We start from the raw sequence: 26,903 nt of genomic DNA on the forward strand, positions 1-26,903 counted from the left end.
TAAAATCACAGTGGCCGACAGCTGGGTGAATTGGAAGGAACAAACGGTGGAAGAAATTGATCGGTTAAACCGGGCAATTGGGTCCAGGGTGAGTACTAACCAGACGTGCGCCTTGGTTTATTCATTGGGTGTTGTCTTTACAACAAGTGAGGATTTATTCCCTACCCTCGAGGCGAAGGTGTTGAGCTCCCTCAATGAGCGGCAGCGGACATGGGGGGTTAGGTACTCAGTGTCCTTGCAGAGACCATTCCGAGATGGAGTGGTTCCGAGCAGCTACAGATTGGGAAAAGGGAACATCTATTTCACTACTTCACTTCCCTGTGCCAAAAGAGTCCGTAAGATAAGGAGCAGAATTAGGCCATTTGGCCCAGTGAGTGTGCTCTGCCATTTCATCATGGCTGATCTGTTTCCCTCTACACTACAGCACAGTACAGAAACAGGCCCTTCAGCCCATCAAATCCCTGTCAAACTGTTAATCTGCCTTGTCCCTTCGACCTGCACTGCGACCATATCCCTACCACCCATGTATCTATGCTGTAATCGAACCCAGATCCATTACTTCCATTGGCAGCCTGTTCCACACTCATACCACCCTCTGAGTGAAGTCATTCCCCCCTTGTGTTCCCCTTAAACATTTCAACCTTTCACCCTTAACCCATGATCTCTAGTACTAGTCTCACCCAACCTCAGTAGAAAAAATGCCTGCTTGCACGTAAATTATCTATACTCCTCATAATCTATGTGTCTCTAAATCTAAATCTTCTGTTTATTTAAAGACAAGATCTACGTTTAAGATCCCCATTTAAGAACCCGGAACCTGTTAAGATTTATTTAGTAATCACATGCACATAGCAACAGACTCGATGGGCCGAGTGGCCTGACTCTGCTCCTGTGCCTTGTGTCTTATGGAAACATACTGTACGTTGGAATGCGTTGCTTGCGTCAACAACCAACACAGTCCGAAGGTTTGCTGGGGACAGCCTGTAAGTGTCGCCCTGTTTCTGGCACCAGCATAACATGCCCACGACTTACTAACCTGAACCCTCTAACTTACTAACTACTAACCTTACTAACCCATATGACTTTGGAAGGTGGGAGGGAACCAGGGAAACCCACGTGGTCACGGGGAAAACGTACCAACTCCTTAGAGACAGCCGCGGGAATCGGCCCTCCACCTGCAGACATCAGCGGGAATGGATCCGTGCTCTGACAGCCGGTGCTGTGAAGCGATGTGTCAACTGCTGTGCCACCGTGCCAGAGAGGATCGGCGGGCGTCGAGAGCCCATTCGCTGCCGTCTCTGTGTCCCAGAGTGCGCGAGGGAGGAGAATTGGGGTGAGTAGCGGGAGCGTTGCTGAGTGAACATGTAAGTGCGATACTTCTGAACATTGTTGCAGCTGCCACTGCGCACACTGTGGATGGGCAGGACCGTAAAGCTGATGGACCTAATGGATGTAGAAGAAATCCCACACCTGCCGGGTAGGTTGTTTCAGATCTCCTGTTAACTATTGTCCTCATGTTCTGTCTGGGTAGCCTCCGACCTGACAGCGTAAACGTCGAACTTGTGGTCATTCCTCTCCCCACACTTCTATCTATTTCCATTAACACACATAAAAATTGCTGGTGAGCGCAGCAGGCCAGGCAGCATCTATAGGAAGAGGTACAGTCGATGTTTCAGGCCGAGACCCTTCGTACAGACCAAAACGTCGACTGTACCTCTTCCTATAGATGCTGCCTGGCCTGCTGCGCTCACCAGCAATTTTTATGTGTGTTGCTTGAAATTCCAGCATCTGCAGATTTCCTCGTGTTTTATTTATTTCCATTCCCCATTCTATTTACCCTCTCACCTCTTCTCCTCACCTGCTGATCACCTCCCTTTGGTTCCCTTCTTCCTTCCTTTCTCCTATCAGATTCCTTCTTTTTTTCATCCCTTTATCTTTTCAACCTCTCCCCTCCCAGCTTCTTCATTGGCCCTTCCCCATCTCCTGCCAGCTGGTACTCATCCTTCCTTCCCCCCTCCCCCCCAACAATATTATTCTTGCTCTTCCCCCCTCCCTCCCCCTCCTTCCCCCTCCCTCCCCCCTCCTTCCCCCTCCCTCCCCCTCCTTCCCCCTCCCCTCCACTCCTCCTCTCTCCCCCCCACTCCTCCTCCCTCCTCCTTCCCTCCTCCTCCCTCCCCCCAACAATCTTATTCTCGCCCTTTCCCCCTCCTCCTCCCTCTCCCCCACTCCTCCTCCCTCCCCCACTCCTCCTCCCTCCCCACTCTCCTCCCCTCCCCCTCCCCCTCCCCTCCCCTCCCCCTCCCCTCCCCTCCCCCTCCTCCCCTCTTCCCCCTCCTCCTCCTCCCCTCTTCCCCCTCCTCCCCCCTCCCCTCTTCCCCCTCCTCCTCCCCCTCCCCTCTTCCCCCTCCTCCTCCCCCCTCCCCTCTTCCCCCCTCCTCCTCCCTCCCTCCCTCTTCCCCCTCCTCCTCCCTCTCCCCTCTTCCCCTCCTCCTCCCTCTCCCTCTTCCCCCTCCTCCTCCCTCTCCCTCCTCCCTCTCCTCCTCCCTCTCCCCTCCTCCCCTCCTCCTCCCTCTCCCCTCCTCCCCCTCCTCCTCCCCTCCCCCTCCCCCAACCATCTTATTCTGCCTCTTCTCCCCCGCTTCCTTTCCAGTCCCACGGGCAAACATGATCCGGACAGGCCCGGCCGCCTGTGTTTACCCGGACACGGACAAACGTGATCCGGACGTGTCCGTCTGTCTCACAGTGAAAAGATCCGAGCTCCAGCACCAGGAGGAAAAATCCCTGCAAGGAAAAGCCTATTAAATGTTTCTCAGTGTGCACAAATGCTTATTTGTAAATGGTTTATGGTCTAGTTTAAATAAAATCAGCTGAAAGCACTTAACAAGCTGACAACACTCTTGTCAACTGTGCTTTTTTTTAAACAAGGTCCAGCTTCTGAATTAAACTCAGAAGTACTGTTGTTGACGTTGAAATGAAACTGCTGGTGATCATAACTGCTCAAGGAGCATTAGTGGGGAGAGAAAGAGAGGGAACATTTAGACCACAGGGCAGGAGCAGAATTAGGGCTATTCAGCCCATCAGGTCTGCTCCACCATTCCAGCACAGCTGATCTGTTTTCCCTCTCAACCCCATCCTCCTGCTTCCTGCGTCCTCCCCATTTCTGGACATGTAGCCCTACGCCTGCAGTGATGAACAGGGCCATGTGTTGCCTCGGTTACTACGGACCGCTGAACGCAGAGTGAGTAACCGGCCAGCCCTCTGAGCTGGCCTGCTGACAGAAGGCAGTGTGCACAGCCCTTACATTTGTATTCACTAGTTACTTATTCTTTTCAACCCATTTTCTCTATTTGGATGTGCTTTCTGTGAAATAACTGCAACTTACTTGTCAATTCTGAATATGTAAACAACTTCCCCCCGGAAAATCTTTCCCAGTTTGCATCTCTTGAGTTTTTAATCCCTGTTTCTACAGATGCCACACCGGATCAGTTAATCCCTGGGACAGCCCACTTCCACAAGGAATTAAAGGTGCTCCTCATACGCTGCAAGGTAACATTCTGTTTCTGTTTCAGTGTGTCTGAAGGGTTCGGAAATTTCTTCCATGTCCAGAGTGCGTTGCCCTTCCCTGTCCCCTGTGTAGTTTCATTCTTTAGGTGGCTGTGTGTACAGTTCTTACGGTCCGGAGTGAGTTGCCTGTTAAAGTCGAATCTGAATAAAACGCAGGAGACCAGCTTCTTATAGTTACCACAGTTTATTGTGCACCCTCCTGCAGGAGTTTGAGACCCAGTTGTCAAAGGGAAGGCAAGTAAATACTGCCACCATCCGACAAGTGGACCTTCTCCCTCAGGTTACAGCCGCATATTTATACATAGTGAGTCCCATACATTACTGTTGCAAGATGTTATTTGAACTGGTACGCCCACCAAGTCTGTTTGTACAAAACGTAGTTACAGATAAGATCAAGGCTTAATACAGATGGATGTGCTGTCCAGTCCTTATCAGTTATTCCCTTTGCTAGGCCCCAGCTCAATTACAGATGGATGTTATTTCCTGTCCTTATCGGTGAGCCCTCCTCCCCCTACTCAAACGAGAGTACAATGTTAGCAATCTCTCAATGTCTCTCTGTAAGTCTGGGAGAACTGGTATGAGCTTGTCTTAGCTGACTGCTGAAGGCAGAGTTTACTTCGGTTCAAAAATTCCTGTCCAGTCCCAGTTATTCTTTTAGCCAGAGGTTAAATAGGTTCAGAATAATTTTTATATCCCCAATTCCTCATTCCCTCCTTTTTATTATTTCATGATAACTCTCAGGACCCAAGGGCTACAATTGGATTCCACCACTGAAGCAGCTAGTCATCAGTGGCCACAAGCATCGCAATACAAGAATGACAGCAATTACACTAAGTACGATAGCGTAGCATACCACCGATATCCCCGAAGAAGCTCCCAAACGACCACCATCCTGTCCCACTGCCAGACCCATGCAACCTCTGTCCTACGTTATGAATCTTTTGTATTTCCTGGGTTATATGCTCAGAAAGGGACGACATGTTACTGGATTCGTCGGGTATGTAGGTACACCATTCTTTCCCTATAATGGTGCATGTTCCTCCTTTTTCTGCCAGAATGAAACCAAGGGCCATCCGGTTCTGTAGGTCTGTTTGCTGGATTGCAATCATTTCAGTGATATTTTTGTTACTTGGGCCTGTGCTTCTGTCAGGGCCCCTGCAGTATTGTGGCCAGCTCCTCAAGTGCTGCAGCCAAATTGATTATCTCTCGTGAATTCCTGACTACTCCATAGGAGGGAAAAGCGATCATCCAAAATCACTCAGTCTCAGTTATACCTCTCCGCTGCCTGTTCCAGTGGGGGTGATCCTGCAGCTGGGCCATGACTCTCAGATGGGGTGCTAAACTCGCTAGGCAGCAACAACCGGTCCACCCTTTGCTGGCAGTTTCCCTTGGGAGTCGTATATAGGCCCGATTTCCACACACCCAGTGGGTGCTAGTTACTGGTTGGGGAGGGTCTGCAGTGGTACAGCTTGGTACAGCTGCTATTTCCCTGAAAAAAATGCATCTTCCCCTCCCGGGAGGTTACAGTAACAGGTGGCATTTACTGCTCTGCTGCTGGGCACCCGCAGGTATGGCCAGGATGCATGTTTCCCAGAATGTGAGGTTCCATTTGGTTGGGGCCTGAGGTACTGCCCCTCAAAACACTGACAGCCACAGTCACCTCTGACTGGACTACAGTTCTGCGCCTTACTTCCCCGGGTGTTAGTTCAGAAAGCCCAGGGTGACAGTTCCTCACTCTGATTGAGCGAGATTACTGACATTGGAATCATAGTTTTGCATGCTGCAGAATTTCGGCGCAAACCCATTTCTACCTGTTTCACATAGGTGTGACAGAGAGACAGAAAGGTGTTGACATGGGGGCCCCAGGATGCTGGAGTGAGCCCTCTCAAAGATATAAACGCGGACGCCACTATCAACCAATACATTTTCCTTTAATCCGCGAGAGTCCTTCTACTCTGTTCCTTCAGTAACACGTTTGCAATCTGTTCGATGTATCCACCGAGATTGCCCCTTCAGTTTCACAGCCGTGGGAGTGGTCAGTAACACCTGATATGGTCTCTCCACCGAGGTCCGAGTTCCCCTCAATCCCAGTTCTTGATCAGGACAAAATCCCCAGGTTCTAGGGTGGGATAGTCACTCCTCTCTGTAGGGTAGTTCTCTTCCTTGTAAGCCTCTCTTACCTGCGAATGTAATGCTTGGAGAATTTTGGTTATTTGGCATATATATTTCCCCATCTCTTCCCCTAGGGTGTGCATATCCAGTTCTGCTGGTAGACTTTCTGGGAGCAATGGTACACAAGATCTTGGTCCCCAGGGTGTCCTCATGGGCCGTCCATAAATGATTTCAGCTGGTGACAACCCTGTTTTCCCCTGTGGGGTAACCCTCATGTGGAATAGGGCTAGCGGTAGGACCTTCACCCAAGTGAGTCCAGTCTCTGCTGTTAGTTTGGCCAATTTACTCGTCAGAGTGTCATTGGCTCTCTCCACTACGCCAGCACCCGTGGCTGGTGTACACGGTGGAATTGTTGCTTGATAGCTAGTTCATTACATACCCCTTTGTTTACTTTCGCCACAAAGTGTGGGCCATCGTCAGAGCTCAGCATCTCTGGCAGGCCATACCTGGGAATAATACTTTCACAACGGTCATAGCAGTATTGGTAGTTGGAATAGCTTCAATCCATCTACTAAACACATCTATAATAACTAAGCAGTATCCATAGCAATATACTCTGGGCAATTCAATGGAATCAACTTGTAGACATGAAAAAGGTCCACCTGGCAAGGGAGTTGTACCTGGTGTGCAGGGTGTCCCTTCTTCTCCGACAGATCAAACATGCTCTGGCTCGTTTGTCTGCTGCCTGCTGGAATCCCGGGTGCCACCAGGATTGCAACAGGGTACCAACCATTACCACCTTTCCCAGGTGTGTACAATTGACCAATATTGGTAAAATCTGTAGGAACTCAAACCTGTCCCGCTGGGGTGGTACAAAGGCCAAGGTCGGGGTCTTTCTGGCACCCCGTCTGGGACCACAGTTTACGCTCCTCCTCAGAGGCGTGCCCCTGAAAATACAAACCTCCCGCATGTCTGGCAAACCCGTTCTGCTCGAGTCACGGAGGGTTGCCTGACAGGAACCCGAGGGGACTACAACCAACGAGGATTGTGCCGCACTCTTCGCTGTCTCATCCGCTAAAGCATTGCCGTTAGAGACCCGGTCGGACATGTGGGTGTGGGCCACATATTTAATAATAGCCAAAACTCCAGGTAGCTGTAGAGCGGTGAGTAAGTTGTTTATAAAGGTGGCATTACTAATGGGGTGGTCAGAGGAAGTCAGGAATCCCCGATGTTCCCAGAGATCCCCGTAGCCATGTGCAGCTCCAAATGCATAACAGGAGTCTGTGTAAACATTCACACTTTTGTCTGTTGCTAGGATACAGGCACGAGTCAGAGCAAACAGCTCAGCCTTCTGGGCTGAGACAGCTGCTTCTAAAGAGGCCTGCTCAATTACTTCACTGTCCATCACTATCGCATAGCCAGAACATCGTTTCCCTGCTGGATCCACAAAAGAGCTTCCATCCTCATAAAACATCAAGTCTGCCTCTGTAAGGGGCTGGTCAGTTAGATCCTCTCGAGTGGTAGTGAAAAGATGATTTCTGAGCATACAGTCATGCTGTGGAGAGGAGGTGTGCATTGGAGGATCGGTTAGGAAGGTGGTGGGATTAAACGTTGTGCAGTGAGAGAAGGTAAGCAACGGATTATTTAGTGGAGCTGTTTCATATCGATTCTGTCGTGTTTGAATGAGATAACGGGTCTGCTGAGAGGTCAAAAATTCTACCAATGAGTGGGGTGTCAGGAAGGTTACAGGTTGGTGCAATGTTATGTTGGATGCTGCTGTTACTAAAACGCGGATGGCTGGAAGTACTTGCGTGTATGGAGGTAGTCCCGCAGCTATGGGATCAAGCTTGGTTGAGTCATAGGCTACTGGATGCTTCCTGTCTGTGGTTTTGGGTGAGCACCGTAGTAGCACATTCTTCATTTACGGTTACATAGATCTGGAATGGTTGGTCATAGAGTGGGCAACCAAGAGCCGGTGCTCGAATGAAGCTCTCCTTTAGCTCATTGAAAGCTTCCAGCTGTGTGTCTGTAAGCAGGAAAGTAGATGGTGAGTTTGATTAAGCAAGGGGGGGTCAGGTGTTGGTGTGAGTGGCGACGTGAGGAATCCATTGCTGACAAAAAATCAGGAGCCCTAAGAAGGCTGCCATCCATCACGGAGTAGTAGGTGGGGGAATAGTTACAATGGGTGTTATCTGATCTTCTGTCAGGTGCTGCTCTGCCGCACTATCAGGAGGCCCAAAAACTTTACCTCAGGCTGTGATTGTTTTACTTTGTGGGGTGGAATAATGAATGCAAACAGTTTAGTAGGAGTTTCACAACTCTTCAAAGTGACACTTGCCAGCAATAAATCATCAACATACTGGACTATAGTAGAGTTGCCAGGCAACTGGAGATAAGCTAGCTGCTTCTGGAGCGTCTTTGAGAAGATAGTGGGAGAATGTACAAATCCTTGGGGTAGATGCGTCCAAGTCTACTGACACCCCTGATAGGTAAATGCGAATAAATATTGAGAATCCAGGTGCAAAGGGACAGCGAAAAATGGGTGCTGTAGGTCAATGATAGTAAATACCAGGGCAGTAGCTGGCATGTGACTCAGGATCGTTGCGAGGTTCGGAACCACAGCATGGAAAGGAGCCACAATCTCATTTATTTTACGCAAATCTCGGACAAGGCATCAGTCCTTGCTTCCTGGTTTAGGTACTGGGAAGGTAGGTGTATTGCATCGAGAGGTGCAAGGGATCAAGGTTCCTTGTGACAAAAAGCAGTCAATTAACGACTGTACCCCTTGTATTGCCTTGGGCTTGAGGGGGTATTGCGGAATGGTTAGGAAAGCGGTGATCCGGATGGTGGGGGGCAGTTGGTGCGGCCGACTTCATGGCCCGAAATTGCCCAGAGATGGGGTGCAACGTCCTGGGTTCGGTCAATATTAAAAGAGTGTCTTACCAGATGTCCCGTCTTCATCTTCGACTCCTTCCAGTATCAGAGTTGGCCTGCGGGCAAGTCTTGCCATTCTCCCTCGGTGCTGGAGGCTTGTTTCGTCAGGGTGTAGACAAGGAACCCAGGCTCTTTGGCTTGAACCCAGGGCAAACCCTAACGGTGGTATGGGGAACCACCGGTCCTGTCTGTCGCCAAAGGAAATCCGGAACTTCGGCCTGTAATGTACTGCCCTCTTTTCCTTTAACCTTCCCAATCACCGTGACTGGGAACTTCTGACCCTCGAGGGGTGCATAATATTGACTTCCCTCAGCTGAGCACCCCGTAGGGTCATAGCACAGGGTCACATGGGGGTCGACCACTGGCAGAGGGGGTTCAAACGAAGTGGGGTCCAGATTAAGTGCCCACCATTGGTGGGGGGGGGTGGGAAACTGGGGAAGCTGTCGGTTGTTCACTAGTTGCAGGATGGTACCCTTGTCCATGCATAGAATCTCGACCTCCAACAGACAGAGCAAGTCTCTCCCTGCTAGATTACACCCCCGACTGGTGGTGACTGTAAATGAAACCTCACACTGGTTCCCCTGGAATTCCACCTGCAGTGGCTGGGTACGTGAATACATACGTTCCGTGCCTTCGAACCCAGACACAGTGATTGTAGTGTCCGATAGCTGAAATCCCTGTTCCGATACTATTTCCTGAGCGAGAGTGGATGTGGTTGCCCCCATATTAATCAAGAACGGAATTGGAATTCCAGCAACTTGCAATATTACATTGGGCTGTGCCTGAGGGGTGGTACTCACAGTATGGAGCATCCTGGCTTGTCAATTTCTAAATGGGTCGTGGGCAGAGAATACAGTCATTGTCCCCACCTGTCCCTTGGTAGGTTTTTGTTCCCATGGGCACCTTGCCCTCCAATGCCCAGGACGCCCACAATTGAAGCACACTGCACTTGGTCTGGGGTCGGCCCCCCCCCCCATACCCATGGCCTGTCTGTGATAACGTTCGGCACGGTGGACCGGGCCTACCGTTCCTAGAATCCTGACGGTTGGATGGAAGCCGTTAGGATGGCGTTCTATTGGATCCTGTCCAATAGGAGTCCGGGTTATCGGTACGGCCAATCGGGAAAATGATCCCAGTTCTGATCCCCATGACATGCTTGGGTTGGTGGTCAAACCTTGGGGATGTAGCCCGCCCGCATACTTTCCCCCGCTGAACGTAATGTTAGCTGCCTTCGGAGTTGATGGGAATTCGGAAGCCGGGTCCCAATAATATGTCAAAGCTCGTCACATTTGATTTCGGTTATCGTCAGGCCAATCCCTATTATTTGTTTTAATCATGTTGGCTAACTTAGTTGGTAAGCATTGGAACAGTAAAGGCGTTAAACTGGGGGGACGGATCCCCATTATTAAAGGCCTGGTCTCCTGCGAAAGTGCGGTCAGCAGGCCACAAATCGCTCCCAATAGTCTGGTCCAGATTCCCCAGGCTTAGGTTTGCATTCAAGTACTTTAGTGATGTTTACAGATTGCTAGAGAGCCCTTTCCCAGGCTTGAATAATCTGGTCTGTCTGTTCATTCTCATTATGATTTCCCGCCTGTAACTCCTGATAGGTTTGGTATCTCAATTCTGCCTTCCATTTCCACCCCTCATCAGCTGAGAGAATCATGCAGCAAAGACTGAATAAATCTTGCGGGGTCGCATTATATATTTGTATAGTACTGCGGACACACTGAGCAAACTGCTGGTTTTTCTTTTCTATCTGGGGCCTGATTCATGATCATTATCATTTCTTGAGCCTTCCAGGGTGCATACACTGAGGGCTGTCCCTCCTCCGCTGCTCATGGACTGGGCTGGGCAGCATTCAGGTAGGCAATTGTCTTGGTGGAGCCGTTAACTCTGGGGTTTTGTTGGATTCTTCCCTCCCCATCTCGGAACAATCCTTGCTATTCCCTGTCTGGATCTCAGGGTATAGGGCCCCCCCCCTTCCCAGCCGTCACTGTTTTACCCGAGCGGCCACCGTATCTGAGTACTGGGAGGATTGGGGTTCAGGAGCACTGGGTGCACTTGGCCCCTGGTAAGGTGGGGCGAGGGGGGGCTACGATGGGTGCTCAATCCTCATCATGGTCACTGTTCTCAAACAGGGTCGGTAAGCCAGACATGCATTCGGGATCCCTTGTTTCCCTATTATTTTTAACTCTAGACTGACGTTCCTGTCCTTCTGTCCTATCTAGGCCAGCCTTGGTTTGCTTACGTTGTTTTTCCCGCTCTTGTTTTCAGCGCACATCTAACCATTCACACTCCACCTTTAGCATTTCCCAACCTTTTGGCATTCCTTCTGCAGTACATACCCCTATCCCTTTGTCACACGCATTATTCCTCCAACTTGCTAATAACGTACTGTTCCACTTTACATCTGCCTTTTCCTTCCATTCCCTTTTCAACAATTTCCACTTCTTTCCACAGTTCTTTCTCCATATCAAATTTACTGCTTGTTCTCATGAGGTAATATCCCAGGTTCCCCCTAGTGGCCACATCTTCTTCCCTAATTTCTTATTCAGCGCACACTCAACATTCGCAAAGCCTTTTCTTTGTCTAGAAAACTCTCACACATATTGTGTAGGGCTGTTCCTGGCCCACTCGTATCAATTGACTACAATTGACCCATGTTCTCTCAGTAATTTACCCGGCTTGGCATCTCCTGCCCAATTAATAAAATTTACCCAGTACTGCCTCCTGCTCAATTAGTAAAATTTGCCTCCCTTACACAAGTCTCCCAGCAGATTATTCCCCGATCCCAACAAGGTTATGTGATCAGCCTTGGGCGAGGGACTGTCCCTCCAAAGGAACTAACGGAGAGCGACAAAAGGTAAAATACCTATTGGGCGCCCGGTCGGTCTCCGCAGTCCCCAGATTGGTCCAGCCGCTTACTCAGCCCGTCTGCTTGGCACTCCCTCTATTGGGATCCTGTTCGTGACGCCAAGTATTAAAGTCAAATCTGAATAAAACGCGGGAGACCGGATTCTTATAGTTACTACAGTTTATTGCGCACCCTCCTGCAGGAGTTTGAGACCCAGTTGTCAAAGAGAAGACAAGTAAGTACTGCCACCATCCGACAAGTGGGCCTTCTCCCTCAGGTTACAGCCATATATTTATAAATACTGTTGCAAGATGTTATTTGAACTGGTACACCCACCAAGTCTGTGCAGAACTTGGTTACAGATAAGAGAGTCTGCTAGATCAAGACTTAATACAGGTGGATGTGCTGTCCAGTCCTTATCAGTTACTCCCTTTGCTAGGCCCCAGCTTAATTACAGATGGATGTTCATTCCCGTCCTTATCGGTGAGCCCTCCTCCCCCTACTCAAACGAGAGTACAATTTTAACAATCTCTCAGTGTCTCTCTGTAAGCCTGGGAGAACTGGCACAGTTTACTTCAGTTCAAAAATTCCTATCCAGTCCCAATTATTCTTTTAGCCAGAGGTTGCATAGGTTCAAAATAATTTTTATATCCCCAGTTCCTCAGCCTGTCCCTCTCCCCTGTCTAGTTTCATTCTGTAGGTGGTTCTGTGTTTGCTGTCTGAAGGAGATTTTGAATTCATGGTGAAGGAGGGTACTGGGGTGGTAGGGAAGAGGGTAGCTCACAGACCAGAGATTGTGAGTGCAAAGGTCAGTGGGTTAAACTAGCCACCATATGTTGTTTGAAGCACCAACAGAGCTTCAGACGGTCACCATGATGGAAGGGCTGTGCAGATCCTTGAGAAAGTTCAGAAAATAGAAGCAAGGGCATTGTTAATAACTTAACCGAAGGATTGATTTGCAAAGGATAAATAAATTTGGCAGAGAAGTACGGTCAGCCCTGCATTGTAACTGTGCAGCTGTACACTGAGTGTTTGACATGCCTTACTAAGGCCCCAGGCCTCAGCGGCCAAAAACATCGGAAATAAGACCGTTGCCAGCTGGCAGACTTTAGTCACAGAGTTATACAGCACAGGAACAGGACTTTTGGACCATCACAGAAAGGACGAGCCCTGGGTTTGGAAGCAATGCTCTCTTCAATTTGTAATAACCAGTGTGCGCAAAAATCTTGTGCTGTGCAATTTTCTGCCCAGTGACAACAACGTGTGCACCGAATTTTATATATAGAAGTATTCATTTCAACAGCTAGCAAAACTGTCAATAAGAACATTGATCTACTCTAGGTTTGATTGCTTTCACTCTCGTTCATCTGCACTCTCACAAAACATACGAAGCAGGCCTGTAACGGGTAATGAAGGATTTTCTTGCCAGACCTTTTGCACATTGTCCCTCTGTGCTTTGCTTGCTGAATGATGCTTTAAAAAGTCAAGTTTCCAAATATCACTCCACTTCTTCCCACTTGCAAATTCTCCAGCAACTTTTGCATCGCATCAGTACACGCAGGTAACACCGGTTTCTCTGTTGTACAGAAATATTTCTCATGGCTACACATTCCTGACCTCATGAGCTTTCAGTGTAGCAGTTTCTATTGTTTCATTAAGCCATTCCGCTTTGAATGAACTAGCTGTTGTTTGGCGCTTCATGCGCTTTGCTTCTTTGGAATTCAACATAGTGAATCAATGATTTCTTCAGTAAAGCCAGTTCTAAAATCTGCAGACAAATCATCGCAAACTCCACATGGTCAACTCCATCCGCATCAGAAACTGGAAAAAGAAATGTGATTGCATACGATCGTGAAATATACCTAACATGCCAACAAGGTAGACGGTGACAGCCTTTTTGGGGCAGTTTAAATTCCTTTGTGCCCTAGTAGCAGAAGATGTATGTGCGCGTACTGGTGCACACTTTAGAGGGAGCATTGGGAGTCAGGGAACTGGTATTATGTCTGAGCAGCTGGTAACATGTTTGCGCAGCCAGTCTTTGTTCTAATTATTTGTGCGAGCTTTCCATTGATTCTATCATGTTTGCACTCAAGAAAATGAATCTCAGGGTCGTATTTGGCAACGTATATGTACTTTGCACTCTGGTATCCTCTATAGGTTGAGGGTTCTTGCACTTTCTTCTTCCAGTGAAAGGGTTAACGTATGAGGAACATTTGATGCCTCTGGGACTATACATGCTGAAGTTCGGAAGAATAAGGGGGGGATCTCATTGAAACCTGTTGAATATTGAAAGGCTTCGAAAGAGTGGATGTGGAGAGGATGTTTCCTAAAGTGGGACAGCCTAGAACCAGAGACCACAGCTTCAGAATTGAGGGATGTCCATTTAGAACAGAGATGAGAAGGAACGTGTTTAGCCAGAGAGTGGTGAGTCTGAGGAATTCATTGCACAGATGGCTGTGGAGGCCAAGTCACTGGGTATATTTAAAATGGTGGTTGATAGATTTCTGATCAGACCATAAGATGTAGGAGTAGAATTAGGCCATTTGGCCCATCAAGTGCTTTACCATTTCATCATGGCTGATCCAATTCCCCTCTCAGCCCCAATCTCCTGCCTTGTCCCCGTATTCCTTCATGCCCTGACCAATCAACAAACTACCAACCTCACTGGCTTGCAGTGGCCATGGCTTGTTCCTGCAGTCCTACTTGAATAAAGCCACAACATGAGCAACCCTCCGGTCTTTCGGTACCTTACCCCTCGCGAACAAAGATGCAAAACGTCTACCAGGACTTGCAATTTATTTATTGCGATACAGTGCAGAATGGGCCCTTCCGGACCAATGAGCCCAGCCACCAGCAACCCCCGATTTAACCCTGGCCTAATGAAGGACAGTTTACAGTGACCAATTGACCTACCCTGGGAGGAAACCAGAGCACGCGGGGAAGCCCATGCACTCCATGGGGACGATGTACAAACTCCTTACGGGGGACGCTGATGTAATGGTGTCACGCTAACATCTACACGATTATGGTGCCCTTGTTTGCTTGCTCTCCACACGACATGAATTCTAACCAGCAATTCACATGCTTCTCTCCAGAATGGCTGGACCGGTTTTAGGCAGGTGCTGTTGAAGAAGCAACTCACTGCTGCAGATTTTTACAATGGATACCTCCATCCATACTTCCGAGGAGCTACGGTTCACCAAAGTGTGGCCAGGTTTCAGACACACAAACCAAGAACAAAGATCAAAAAGATGCCAAAATGAACTGGAGCGTGGCTTGATGATAAAGATGTAAGTGATCTGTAATTAAAGTTCAGTGGTTATTTTTTACATCTTTGAGTTCTACAATGTTGTACAGATATTGGGGGAGGAGTTATTGGTAAATCCTGGAGTGGAAGGGAGGGCTGGTCAGTGGAATGGAGATCTGGTCAGAGGAATGGAGATCTGGTCAGAGGAACGGAGGGCCGGTCAGAGGAACGGAGGGCCGGTCAGAGGAACGGAGGGCTGGTCAGCGGAACGGGGATCTGGTCAGCGGAACGGAGGGCTGGTCAGTGGAACGGAGGGCTAGTCAGTGGACTGGGGATCTGGGCAGTGGAACGGAGGGCTGGGCAGTGGAACGGAGGGCTGGGCAGTGGAACGGAGATCTGGTCAGAGGAACGGAGGGCTGGTCAGTGGACTGGGGATCTGGTCAGTGGAACGGAGGGCTGGGCGGTAGAACGGAGGGCTGGGCGGTAGAACGGAGGGCTGGTCAGTGGAACGGGGATCTGGTCAGTGGAACGGAGATCTGGGCAGTGGAACGGAGGGCTGGTCAGCGGAACGGAGGGCTGGTCAGCGGAACGGAGATCTGGTCAGCGGAACGGAGGGCTGGTCAGCGGAACGGAGGGCTGGTCAGCGGACCGGGGATCTGGTCAGCGGAACGGAGGGCTGGTCAGCGGAACGGAGGGCTGGTCAGTGGACTGGGGATCTGGGCAGCGGAACGGAGGGCTGGGCAGCGGAACGGAGATCTAGTCAGCGGAACGGAGGGCTGGTCAGCGGAACGGAGGGCTGGTCAGCGGAACGGAGGGCTGGTCAGCGGAACGGTGGGCTGGTCAGCGGAACGGAGATCTGGTCAGCGGAACGGAGGGCTGGTCAGCGGAACGGAGGGCTGGTCAGCGGAACGGAGGGCTGGGCGGTAGAACGGAGGGCTGGGCGGTAGAACGGAGGGCTGGGCGGTAGAACAGAGGGCTGGTCAGTGGAACGGGGATCTGGTCAGTGGAACGGAGATCTGGGCAGTGGAACGGAGGGCTGGGCAGTGGAACGGAGGGCTGGTCAGCGGAACGGAGGGCTGGTCAGCGGAACGGAGATCTGGTCAGCGGAACGGAGGGCTGGTCAGCGGAACGGAGGGCTGGTCAGCGGAACGGAGGGCTGGTCAGCGGAACGGGGATCTGGTCAGCGGAACGGAGGGCTGGTCAGCGGAACGGAGGGCTGGTCAGCGGAACGGAGGGCTGGTCAGTGGACTGGGGATCTGGGCAGCGGAACGGAGGGCTGGGCAGCGGAACGGAGGGCTGGTCAGCGGAACGGAGGGCTGGTCAGTGGAACGGAGGGCTGGTCAGTGGAACGGAGATCTGGTCAGTGGAACGGAGGGCTGGTCAGTGGAACGGAGGGCTGGTCAGAGGGTATCCTGGCATTAGAATGGAGAGCTGGTCAATGTTGTGGAGAAGGTAAGTCACCTGTCGTGAATATTGAGTCAACTGTGACCTGGATGTCTTACAAGGATAGGTTAAGCAAGGTGGGCTTTTCTCTTTGGAGTGAAGGATGAGAGGTGACTATTAAGAGGTGTGGATGTGTACAAGTCGACAAGAGGCATAGATATAATGAATAGCCAGAGACTTTTCGCCAGGGCAGAAACGGTTGATGCAAAGGGCATAATTTTAAGGTGATTAGAGGAAAGTACGGGAGGGATGTCAGAGTTCCATTTTTTTTTACAGAGAGAGTGAGTGGTGAGTGTGTGGAGTGCCCTGCTATGTGTAGTGGTAGAAGCAGATAGAACATAGAACTATTCAGACCCTTCAGCCCACAATCTCTACTAACCTTTTAACCTACTCCAATATCAAAATAACCTTCCTTCCTATGTGGCCCTCCATTTTTCTATCATCCATTGCCTATTGAAGAGTCTTTTAAATGTCCCTAATGTATCTGCCTGTACCACCACCTGCAGCAGTGTGTTCCACACAGCCACCACTCTGTGTAAAAATCCCCTACCTCCGACATTCTCCTATCCTGCATTTTCCAACAATCACCTTAAAATGATTCCCCCTCATATTACCCATTTCCAGCTTGAGAAAAAGCCTCTGGCTGTCCACTCTTATCATCATGTACAGCTCTATCAAGTAGTAAAAATTAGGGATGTTTAATAAATACTTAGATAGGTACATGGATGAACGAAACGGAGGGTTATGTAGGAGGGAAGGTTAGATTGACCTTGGCGTGGGTTAAAAGGTTGGCACAACATCACAGGCCAAAGTGCCTGTACTGTACTGATGAACATCCCGAGGTTTTGAGAGAGATGGCCTTGGAGTGGCTGCACTGGATTGGAATGTCGAGCAGCGGAAGTGTAAACTCAACGATATGGACTCCCTGACATTAGCAACACAGTAGGGCACATCGAGAATTAATGAGGGCTTGCAAGAAAGGTGCTGCAGTAACTGTGGAAGCGTTAAATGTAGATGGGAGCTATCCAAGTGGGTAAGGTGGTGTGTGGGGCTTCATCTTAGTGTGAACTCCGGACAGTTTCAGAGCAATATGAAACCAATCAGGGAACTTTTGCTCTTTGCAACTTAGAGTTGGTAGGTGTGTGGGAAGTGATGGGTACATGGGCTGTGATCTTGCAAAGGTCACCAAGTTCTGAAATAGCCCCAGTACCTAAGAAAACTGCATTAAAGCTTAGCTTTATTTGTCACACGTACATCAAAACATACAGTGAAATGCATCATTTGTGTCAACGACCAGTACTGTCCAAGGGTGTGCTGGGGTCACCTGCAAGTGTTGTCATGTTTCTAGTGCCAACATAGCATACCCACAACTCATGAAACTGCTAGTAATCTGTATATCTTTGGAATGGGGGAGGAAACCAGCTCAGTCACAGGGAGAATGTTTTTTTTTCAGGTTTTATAAAGAGTAAAAGCTTCTCTTCACGTTATATGTCAGTGATTTGGATGGTGGAATTGATGGCTTGGTGGCCAGGTTTGTGGACAATATGAAGATCGGTGGAGGTGTAGGCATTGTTGAGGAAGCAGAGAGTCTGCAGAAGGGCTTGGATAAATTATGAGAATGGGCAAAGAAGTGGCAGATGGAATCCGGTGTCGGGAAGTCTATGGTCACGCACTTTGGTAGAAGAAATAAAGGCACAGACAATTTTCTAAACGGAGAAAATGCAAAAATCAGAGGTGCAGAGGGACTTGGGAGTCCTCGTGCAGGATTCCTTGAAGGTTAATTTGCAGGTTGAATCATTGATGAGGACGGTGAATGCAATGTTAGCATTCGTTCTGAGAGGACTAGAATACAAAAGCAAGGATGCGACACTGATGCTTTATAAGGCCTTGGTCAGACCACATTTGGAGTATTGTGGGCAGTTTTGGGCCCCTTATCTAAGAAAAGATGTGCTGGCAGAGAAGAGGGTTCAGAGGAGGTTCACGGGAATGATTCCAGGAATGAAAGGGTTAACGTGTGAGGAGCAGTTGACGGCCCTCCTTGGGGGGGGGCATCTCATTGAAACCTATCAGATGCTGTAAGTGGACATGGAGAGGGTGTTTCCTATAGTGGGTGAGACTAGGACCAGAGGGCACAGCCTCGGAGTAGAGGGACATCCATTTAGAACAGAGATGAGGAGAAATCTGTTTAGTCCGAGAGTGGTGAATCTGTGGAATTCATTGTCACAGGCCGCTGTGGAGGCCGAGTCATTGGGTATATACTTTATAATTTGTCACCAAAAAATGGACACTAGAACGTACAATCATCATAGCGATATTTGATTCTGCGCTTCCCGCTCCCTGGATTACAAATCGATAGTAAATATTAAAAACTTAAATTATATATTATAAATAGAAAATAGACAAATGGAAAGTAAGGTAGTGCAAAAAAACCGAGAGGCAGGTCTGGATATCTGGAGGGTACGGCCCAGATCCGGGTCAGGATCCGTTCAGCAGTCTTATCACAGTTGGAAAGAAGCTGTTCCCAAATCTGGCTGTACGAGTCTTCAAGCTCCTGAGCCTTCTCCCGGAGGGAAGAGGGACAAAAAGTGTGTTGGCTGGGTGGGTCGTGTCCTTGATTATCCTGGCAGCACTGCTCTGACAGCGTACAGTGTAAGGTGAGTCCACGGACGGAAGATTGGTTTAAAGTGGAGATTGATTAGTCAGGGCATCAGAGAGAAGGTAGGAGAATGGGGTTGCGAGGGATTTAAATCAACCCTGACGGGATGGCAGAGCAGTCTCAATGGGCCACATGGCCTCATTTCTTACAGGATGTATGAAGTCTTACAGACAGCAGTGGGAATCAAACACGGGTCACTGATCACTGGCCTTGTAAAGTGCACTAGCTGCTGCCTTACTGTGCCAAGAAAGGAAGGTGACACAGAACAAGGTGCTGAGTTTGACGTTTGTCACTACAGTAGCGGGGTATTTAGAAACTGGACCCTCAGGCAGTGGAAATACAGCACTATGGCGCCTGACGTTTTGAGTTCCTGAGGATGTAACAAGCATCAAAAGGAAGCTAGTGTGCTTAGATTTCCAAGCTAGATGGTTTAGTGGCAGGAAATGTTACTCTGAGTATTTCTGATGCCTTCTGTTTGTTTTGATTTCCAGCATCTGCAGTTTCTTTGACCAGAGAAATCCCACACAGCATGGACCAGTTTGAAAACCTACACTGCGGACCCTTCTGAACTCTGTCATTTTCCAGGTGGTTCAACATGACCCTGTGGAATCCAGCTGTCTATGCCCAGTGCGACACAGATGGCTGTCTGGGAGGAGAACAGGCTGATCACCATGACTGATTACACCCCCACACCCCTGACAATGCAGAACTGACCCAGTCTGAGGAGCCGGCCCTGTTTATACACTGCAAGTTCAGCCAGTGATGTGAAACCAGAATAATCATTGGTAAAAGTAAAACAGTCGTGGTGTTTATAAAAGCTACAACACACTGCCTATCTGTAAATCACAAATACAAGAGATTCTGCAAATGCTGGCGATCCAGAACAACACACACAAAATGCTGGAGGAACTCAGCAGGCCAGGCAGCAGCTTTGGAAATAAATAAGCAGTACACATTTCAGGGACAGACCATCATCAGGACTGGAAAGGAAGGGGGAAGAGGTCAGAATAAGGTGGGGTGAGGGGGAGGAGTACAACTTGGCAGGTGGTAGGTGAGACCAGGTGAGGGGGAAGCTGGGTTGGAGAGGGGGGATGAAGTCAGAAGCTGGGAGGTGATTGGTGGACGAGGTAAAGGCCTGAAGAAGAAGGAATCTGATAGGAGAGGAGGGTGGACCGTGGGAGAAAGGGAACTGGAGGGAGGTGTTGGTCAGGTGAGGAGAAGAGGAGGGGTGAGAGGGGAATCAGAATGGGGAATACTGTATTAAGAGAGAAGGGGGGTGAAATTACTGGAAGTTAGAGAAATAGATGTTCATGCTGTCAGGTAGGAGACTACCCGAACGAAATATGAAGTCAAAAGGACAGGCGGGTAGGCAGATGGGGTCCTCTGGCTCTGTTGGTAAGAGATGAGATAGGAGTATAAGACGTAGAGATCTTGTGGGTAGAGATAAGAAACTGCAAGGGTAAAAAGACCCTGATGGGAGTTATATACAGGACTCTGAACAGTGGCCAAGATGTGGGCTACAAATTACAATGGGAGATGGAAAAGGCAAGTGAAAAGGAAAATGTTGCGATAAATGTGGGGGATTTTAATTGGGAAAATCAGGTAGGTGCTGGATCTCGCAGGGGGAGTTTGTAGAATGCTTACGAGATTTTTTTAGAGTGGTTTGTGGTTGACTCCACTAGAGGAAGCGCAATTCTGGATTGAATGCTATGTAATGACCAAAATTTGATTAAAGGAACTCTGAGGAGGTAGTGATAATTGACCCTGCAATTTGAGAAGGAGAAGTTAAATATTACAGTGGAGTTAAGGGAATTACAGAGGCCTGAGAGAGGAGCTGGCCAAAATTGATTGGAAGGGACATTAGCAGGGATGACAGCAGAACGCCAGTGGCTGGTGTTTTGGGGGAAAACTCAGAAGGCACAGGAAGGATAGATCCCAAAAATGAAGAAGTATTCTAAAGGGAGAATGACACAACCGTAGCTGACAAGAGAAGCCAAGGACAGCATTAAAGCCAAAGAGGAGGCATATAATAGAGCAAAGATTAGTGGAATAGTAGAGGATTGGGAAGCTTTTAGAAAACCAACAGAAGGCAACTAAAAAAGCTATAAAGAGAGAAAAGATGAACTAGGGTAAATTAGCCAATCATATAAAAGAGAAGCAAAAAGTAAAAGATGAAAGTGGATATCAGACCGCTGGAAAATGACGTGGGAGAGGTAGTAATGGGGGACAAGGAAATGGCAGGCGAACTTAATTAGAATTTTGTGTCAGTCTTCAATGTGGAAGGCACTAGCAGAATGCCAGAAGTGCAAGAGCGTCAGGACAGAGGTGAGTGTTGCTATTACTAAGGAGTAGGTGCTTGGAAAGCTGAAAAGTTTGAAGGTAGATCGGTCACCTGGACCAGATGGTGTACACCGCAGGGTTCTGAAAGAGACAGCTGGAGGGATTGCAGAGGTATTAGTAATGATCTTTCAAGAGTCACTAGGTTCTGGCGGACTGGAAAATTGCAAATGCCACTCCACTCTTCAAGAAGGGAGGGAGGAAGAAGAAAGGAAACTATTGACCAGTTAGCCTGACTTCAGTGATTGGAAAGATGTTGGAGTCCATTATTAAGGATGAGGTTTCAAGGTACTTGGAGGCACATGATAAATTAGGCCAAAGTTAGCATGGTTTCCTTGAGAAATCTTGCCTGACAAATCTGTTGGAATTCCTTGAGGAAATAACAAGCAGGGTAGACAAAGGAGAGTCAGTGGATGTTGTGTACTTGGATTTTCAGAAGGCCTCGTTAGGATGCTTAACAAGATAAGAGCCCATGATATTACAGGAAAGGTACTAGCATGCATAGAAGATTGGCTGACAGGCGGGAGGCAAAGAGCAGGGGGCCTTTTCTTTGGCTGCCAGTGACTAGTGCTGTTTGCAGGAGTCTGTATTGGGACCATTTCTTTACACATTATATGTGAATGATTTGGATAAGGAATTCTTGGGTTTGTGGCCAGGTTTGCAGATGATACGAAGATAGATTGAGGGAGCAGGGTGTCTACAGAAGGATTGGACAGATTGGGGGATTGGGTAAAGAAGTATCCAATGGAATATAATGTAGGGAATGCATGGTCATGAACTTTGGCAAAAGAATGAAGACATGGACTATTTTGTAAACAGGGAGAAAATTCAGAAATCAGAGGTGCAAAGGGAATTGGGAGTCCTTGTGCAGAACACCCTAAAGCTGTTAATAAACCTGATTCTGAGGTTAAATTGCAGGTTGAGAAGGAAGACAAATTCAATGTTAGCATTCATTTCAGAAGGACTGGAATACAAAGGCATGGATGTAATGCTGAGACTTTGTATGGCATTGGCCAGGCCACATTGGAGTATTGTGAGCAGTTTTGGGCCTATTGTCTAAGAAAAGATGTGCTGGCATTGGAGAGGGTTCAGAGGAGGTTCATGAGAATGATTTCCTGAATGAAAGGGTTAATGTATGAGGAGCGTTTGGAGTTTGCAGGAATGGGGTGGGGGAGGGGATCTAAATGAAACCTTTCGAATATCGAAATGCCTAGATAGAGAGGATGTTTCCTATAGCAGGTGAGTCAAGGACCAGCGGGCACTGCCTCAGATTAGAGGGATGAACAGAGATGAGGAAAAATTTCTTTAGCCCAAGGGTGAGGCATCTGTGTAATTCATTGCCATGGAAGGCTGTCAAGGCCAAGTCATTGGACGTTGATCGGTTCTTGATTAGACAGGGAATCACAAGTTATGGGGAAAAGGCAGGGGAATGGGATTGAGAGAGAAATAATAAATTAGCCATGATGGAATGGCGGAGCAGACTCAATGGGCTGAATGGACAATTCCTGCTCCTGTGTCTCATGGTGAAATGGTGTTTCTGCTCCAATCTAAGTTTAGCGTCTTCACGTGGTAGAGCAGGGTTTCCATGAACCCATTGGTTAATGGTAGGGGTCCATGGCATAAAGAAGATTGGTGACCCTTTGTAGAGGCTCTGTAAGGTTTACTTCAGTAAGGGTTCCAGTCCCGTAAACTGCAAACCTTAAACTTGTTCCTACCCTCTGGCAAGTTTCTCCTAACAGTACCACACTGCATGTGAATTTGAATATTGTATCTCCCTGCTGCAGGGAAATCCATCCCCAGATATCCAGTCCTCCGTAACTCTAGTCCTGGAGTGTTCAGGAGCGTTCTCAGCACAGTCATATTTAGCAGGACAATGCGCATGTAAAACTTGAGCTCTTTATTTTAGAAACATCTGGTATTGCATAATACTAACTACGAGCCAAATACAGATTCGTTATATCAGAAGTACAGGAAATTCAAGCCAGCAGGTGAAGAGAAAGGTTGTTTATGCTAGTTCCAATACGAGAGAGCATGTCTTCTGAGCAAAGGTTGAGCAAGCTGGGCCTTTTCTCTTTGGAGTGAAGGAGGATAAGAAGTGACTTGATAGAGGTGTACAAGATGATGAGAGGCACAAGTGGAGTGGACAGCCATCACCTTTACCCAGGGTGGAAATGGCACAATTTTAAGTGATTGGAGGAAAGTATGTGAGGGATGCTAGACCTATTTTGTTCTTACACACAGATGGATACTGCCAGGGCTGATGGTGGAGGCAGACACATGAGGGGCATTCAATAAGATAGGAATGTGGGTGGGAGGGCTTAGATTGACCTTGGAGCAGGCTAAAAGTGGGCTGAAGGGCCTGTACGGTGCTGTAATGTTCTATGTTTGCCTGAACACATCGTACATGGTGTGTTCTGGCAAGCTCTGCGTTGGAACACTACCAGAAATAAATAGAATGGAGAACTAGTATCACAGTTCTCAGAATTTGGAAGTAACGTCCTCCCTAAAGACTTGAACTTGTAGTTTAATTTGGAACTACAGAGTTTGGAGTGAGGTGCTGGTTTAATCCACATCACAGAGCCACACAGTGTCGGCCTACGCTCTTGGCATTTGCATGTATTTTCTCAATGTACTAAACAAGCGACCTCTCTTCCCTCTTCCCACTCGCTGACTGTACACGAGCGGCTGTCCTGGGAAGTTCTGCAGGCTCTGGAAGGTGTTCTGCTGGCCCGCTGGCCTGTCTGCACAGTTAAAGGTCAGTGCCACTCCCACGTTGGACTTCATGACTCTGGAGACGGCGTCTGAACTTCCGTCAAAGCACCTGCCAAGCGCTACTTCCTTGGCAGTGGCAGCATCCTGGTCAGTTACGGTGTAGATGCCGTAATTGTGGCCGAGAGGATCGAGGGGAGCCAGCATGGTGAACTGGCTGGTGTCGTTGTTGACAGCAAGAGGCAGGGAGTTGACCAGATATTCCCGGAACATGTTGTTAATGTTCTCCAGGCGACAGTGACCCTGTGGGATGATCTTCACCAGCGTTCGGTCGACCCGCTCTTGGTCGTAGAGCATGCCGCTGCACTTGAACTCCAGGCAGGCGGCGGAGACGCCGGGCTGGTTGGCATCGCGGGTGCTCCGAACGTCTCGCAGGCCGTACAACTGGCCTACGGTCCGGGGGTGCGTACCGCCCAGGTTGCGAGACCTCACCGTGATGTCCTGCGTTCCGGTGAGCTTCAGTTTGATGTAACAAGCTCGGAACGCAAGGGGCTGCGGCCACCAGGCCAGGTAGTCCTCTGTCCAACTCGTCGGGTCATCTTCGTTGAAGGCTACAGTGTTGTATTCATATCTGTCACCCTCCACCCTGTAGAAGCGGAAATGAGCAGCACTGAAGGGCGCCTCCTCACACTCTCGCAGCTTCTCGTAAGGGTAAACGGGACCATTCACCTCCTCTGCCACATTGGGGGTGGGCTTGGCCACGTTTATCCTGAATGCTGTCTTTTTGGCCCTGGGGTCCTCATGGTCTGACCTCCTGTATTGGAACTTCTGCAGGAGGGGCTGCTGCACGCCAACATTGGATGTCAGGGAGTGGGAGCGGGAGGAAGCCACGGCCTCGAGCTCCTCTCCCCTGAGGGTCGCTGTCACGTAGGCGGAGTAAGCGTGGGGCTGACGCTCGTCACAGAAAGCAGGCACACAGGCCCCGTTGGGACCGCTGACCACACTGTCGAAGCGTCCCCAGGCCCGGGGATTGGAGCTAAACCCCGGCAGGGGCTCTAGGTTAATGAGCGATACCACCGCTCCCCCCAACTGATTGCCGGCCGTGAAGCGGTCGCCTTGGAAGGTGCGGACTTTGACGTAGCACCTCCTGCTCTCGGGGACGTCCAGGTTAAAGAGGCGCCGCTCTCGAATCTCCATGTTACCCACCAGGAAGGTTCGCTCCTCGCGTCTCCCTCGCCGGCTTTGGGCAAAAGTGAAGTTCCCCTCTTCTTCCCAGAAGCCAGTGTCAGGGTTGAGAGACCACAACTTCATCAGTTCCAAGTGTTCAGGCATTTGGACTTGGGCAGTGTCCAGGAATACCCTCACCTGACCTGCGTTGAGATCGTTCAATGCAGCTTCGTCGGTGAAGTCCAAAGAAAACATGCCATAGGTCCTCAAGGGCAGAACATCGCCCTCTTCACTAACAAAGTCCAAGTCACTCTGTGCTGCTGAGGCCATGGAGATGTCTCTGGCATCGAGGAAGGTGATGCTGGCTTTCACCAGGCCCCTGTAAACCAACCCACTCTGCTTGTAGAATGAGTTGGCTGGGATCTCCAGTTCAGCAATGGGTTTTCGTTTTTCACTTGCCCCCAGGCTGATGGTGTTGCTGACAGAACAGTCCAGCGTCATCGCCGGCTTCTTCCTTAGAAGTCTAATCTGGTGAAACACAGACCCTCCGTTCCTGTTGAAGGCCAGTACCTTCGTGGTATTCACAAACTTCTGGTAACGATCCACAAAGGTCAGGACCAACCTGTCGACGTCGGTCGGGACCGCCATTGAGAAGGTGCCCTTGTACCCGGTCATACCGACTTTCCTCCCGCCCATGAAGATCTGCCCGAGGCGCACGGGCTCCCCGTTGTCAGCCGCTACTGCACGGCCACGCACGGTGGCCTTGATATCTACGCACCTCTGGCACCCACACTTCCTCACCACCCTGATGGAGAGTGTGTACCCAGAGCAGGATATGCTCCTGTCCTCCAGCTGCACCACCCCACAGCAGAACGTCGTTGCATCTCTGCACTCCCCCTCCGGCTCCTTGTCCCCGGCGCACGCTGCGGCAGGACACCGCCCCGCGTCGTAGAGAAAGGACTGGCTCCGGTTCTGGTAACAGTCAGCCGGGAGTCGGATGAAATAGCTCTCGGGGGCTGGATTACAAGAAGGAGCCGTCAGTGCTGTGAAGACAAAAGCAGACGGTGAGATACCCATGGACACGCTTACGGTCACAGAGCAGAGGAGACCTGACGATCCTTTGGGTGACTGGACAGTTGCCCGTTAAACAACGGCACCAGTTTAATTGGGAAGTTAACATGCCAGGAGGAGGAACATGGTTCTATAACAACCCTACAAATCCGCACGCAGCGAGCTTGAGAACGGGAGCGGTGCTGGCCTCAGGAGGGAGCATTTTGGTAGTAGTGATCATAACTTGGGTTGAGATGTGATTCAGCAAAGGTAGACTAGGAGCAGGTGCAATTGTCAGAGCAGTTGAAGGCTTCAGGAAAGGGATGATGTGGCTCTGAACCACGTGCAAACATCATCATCCTGACCTCACGCTCACGGGGTCCCCAGCAGGCCTGTGGGGACAGCTCCACCAGGAGGACGCGGAGAATGTGAGGCCATCAGGAAACTTCCATGGCAACGTGCAGGAGCCACAGCTTTAGTACTGGAACATCCCACACTGGGAGGGATCGTGCTGACAGGGGAGGGCCAGTGAGACGGCTCTGCACTAGGAGACTGGCTGTGGACTCGGGAGGGGCAGAGCAGTGGGCATGAACCCATCAACGGGCGGCAATGGAAGGGAGATGTCCCATCAGAGAAGCTGCAATCAAACTGTGTCTCCTGTACCGAGAGAGGGCCTGTGTCAGATTAGCAGCCCTCATTTGGGTGGGAAATGTCCGCACTCCTCCACTCATTGTGGGGGTTAATAGTTATTGCTCAGTAACGGCTGTCTGCACAGTGGCACTTTGAGCTGGTTGAATTCACTGGAGCTTTGTTCTTGTTAAGCTGCACCT

General features: G+C 49.5%; 2 protein-coding genes across 8 annotated transcripts in view; one reads left to right on the plus strand and one right to left on the minus strand.

Annotated features, from left to right (window-relative positions):
• The first annotated feature begins 6 nt into the window (after positions 1-6).
• On the plus strand, positions 7-19,811 carry LOC140209638 (methionyl-tRNA formyltransferase, mitochondrial-like). Its single transcript, XM_072277954.1, has 5 exons — positions 7-88; positions 1,396-1,477; positions 3,470-3,546; positions 14,560-14,754; positions 19,302-19,811. The coding sequence occupies exons 2-4, from the start codon at positions 1,417-1,419 to the stop codon at positions 14,725-14,727; spliced, it is 306 nt and encodes a 101-aa protein (XP_072134055.1). The 5' UTR covers positions 7-88; positions 1,396-1,416; the 3' UTR covers positions 14,728-14,754; positions 19,302-19,811.
• The window catches only part of LOC140209636 (cartilage intermediate layer protein 1-like), a 71,900-nt gene continuing 60,627 nt past the window's right edge, over positions 15,631-26,903 (minus strand). For all 7 annotated transcript variants that reach the window (XM_072277951.1, XM_072277947.1, XM_072277950.1 and 4 more), the window contains exon 9: positions 15,631-26,066. In XM_072277951.1, the coding sequence (XP_072134052.1) occupies positions 23,743-26,066 (2,324 nt within the window). In that variant the 3' untranslated portion in view covers positions 15,631-23,742. The remainder of the gene's footprint in view (positions 26,067-26,903) is intronic.

The sequence above is a fragment of the Mobula birostris genome, chromosome 14, assembly GCF_030028105.1.
Source record: "Mobula birostris isolate sMobBir1 chromosome 14, sMobBir1.hap1, whole genome shotgun sequence".
Taxonomy (NCBI): Eukaryota; Metazoa; Chordata; class Chondrichthyes; order Myliobatiformes; family Myliobatidae; genus Mobula; species Mobula birostris.

Coding starts and splice junctions, on each gene's coding strand:
- LOC140209638 (XM_072277954.1), top strand. CDS start 1,417: ATGGGCAGGACCGTAAAGCTGATGGACCTAATGGATGTAGAAGAAATC. Junction 1,478..3,469: donor AGAAATCCCACACCTGCCGG/GTAGGTTGTTTC, acceptor CTGTTTCTACAG/ATGCCACACCGGATCAGTTA. Junction 3,547..14,559: donor TGCTCCTCATACGCTGCAAG/GTAACATTCTGT, acceptor GCTTCTCTCCAG/AATGGCTGGACCGGTTTTAG.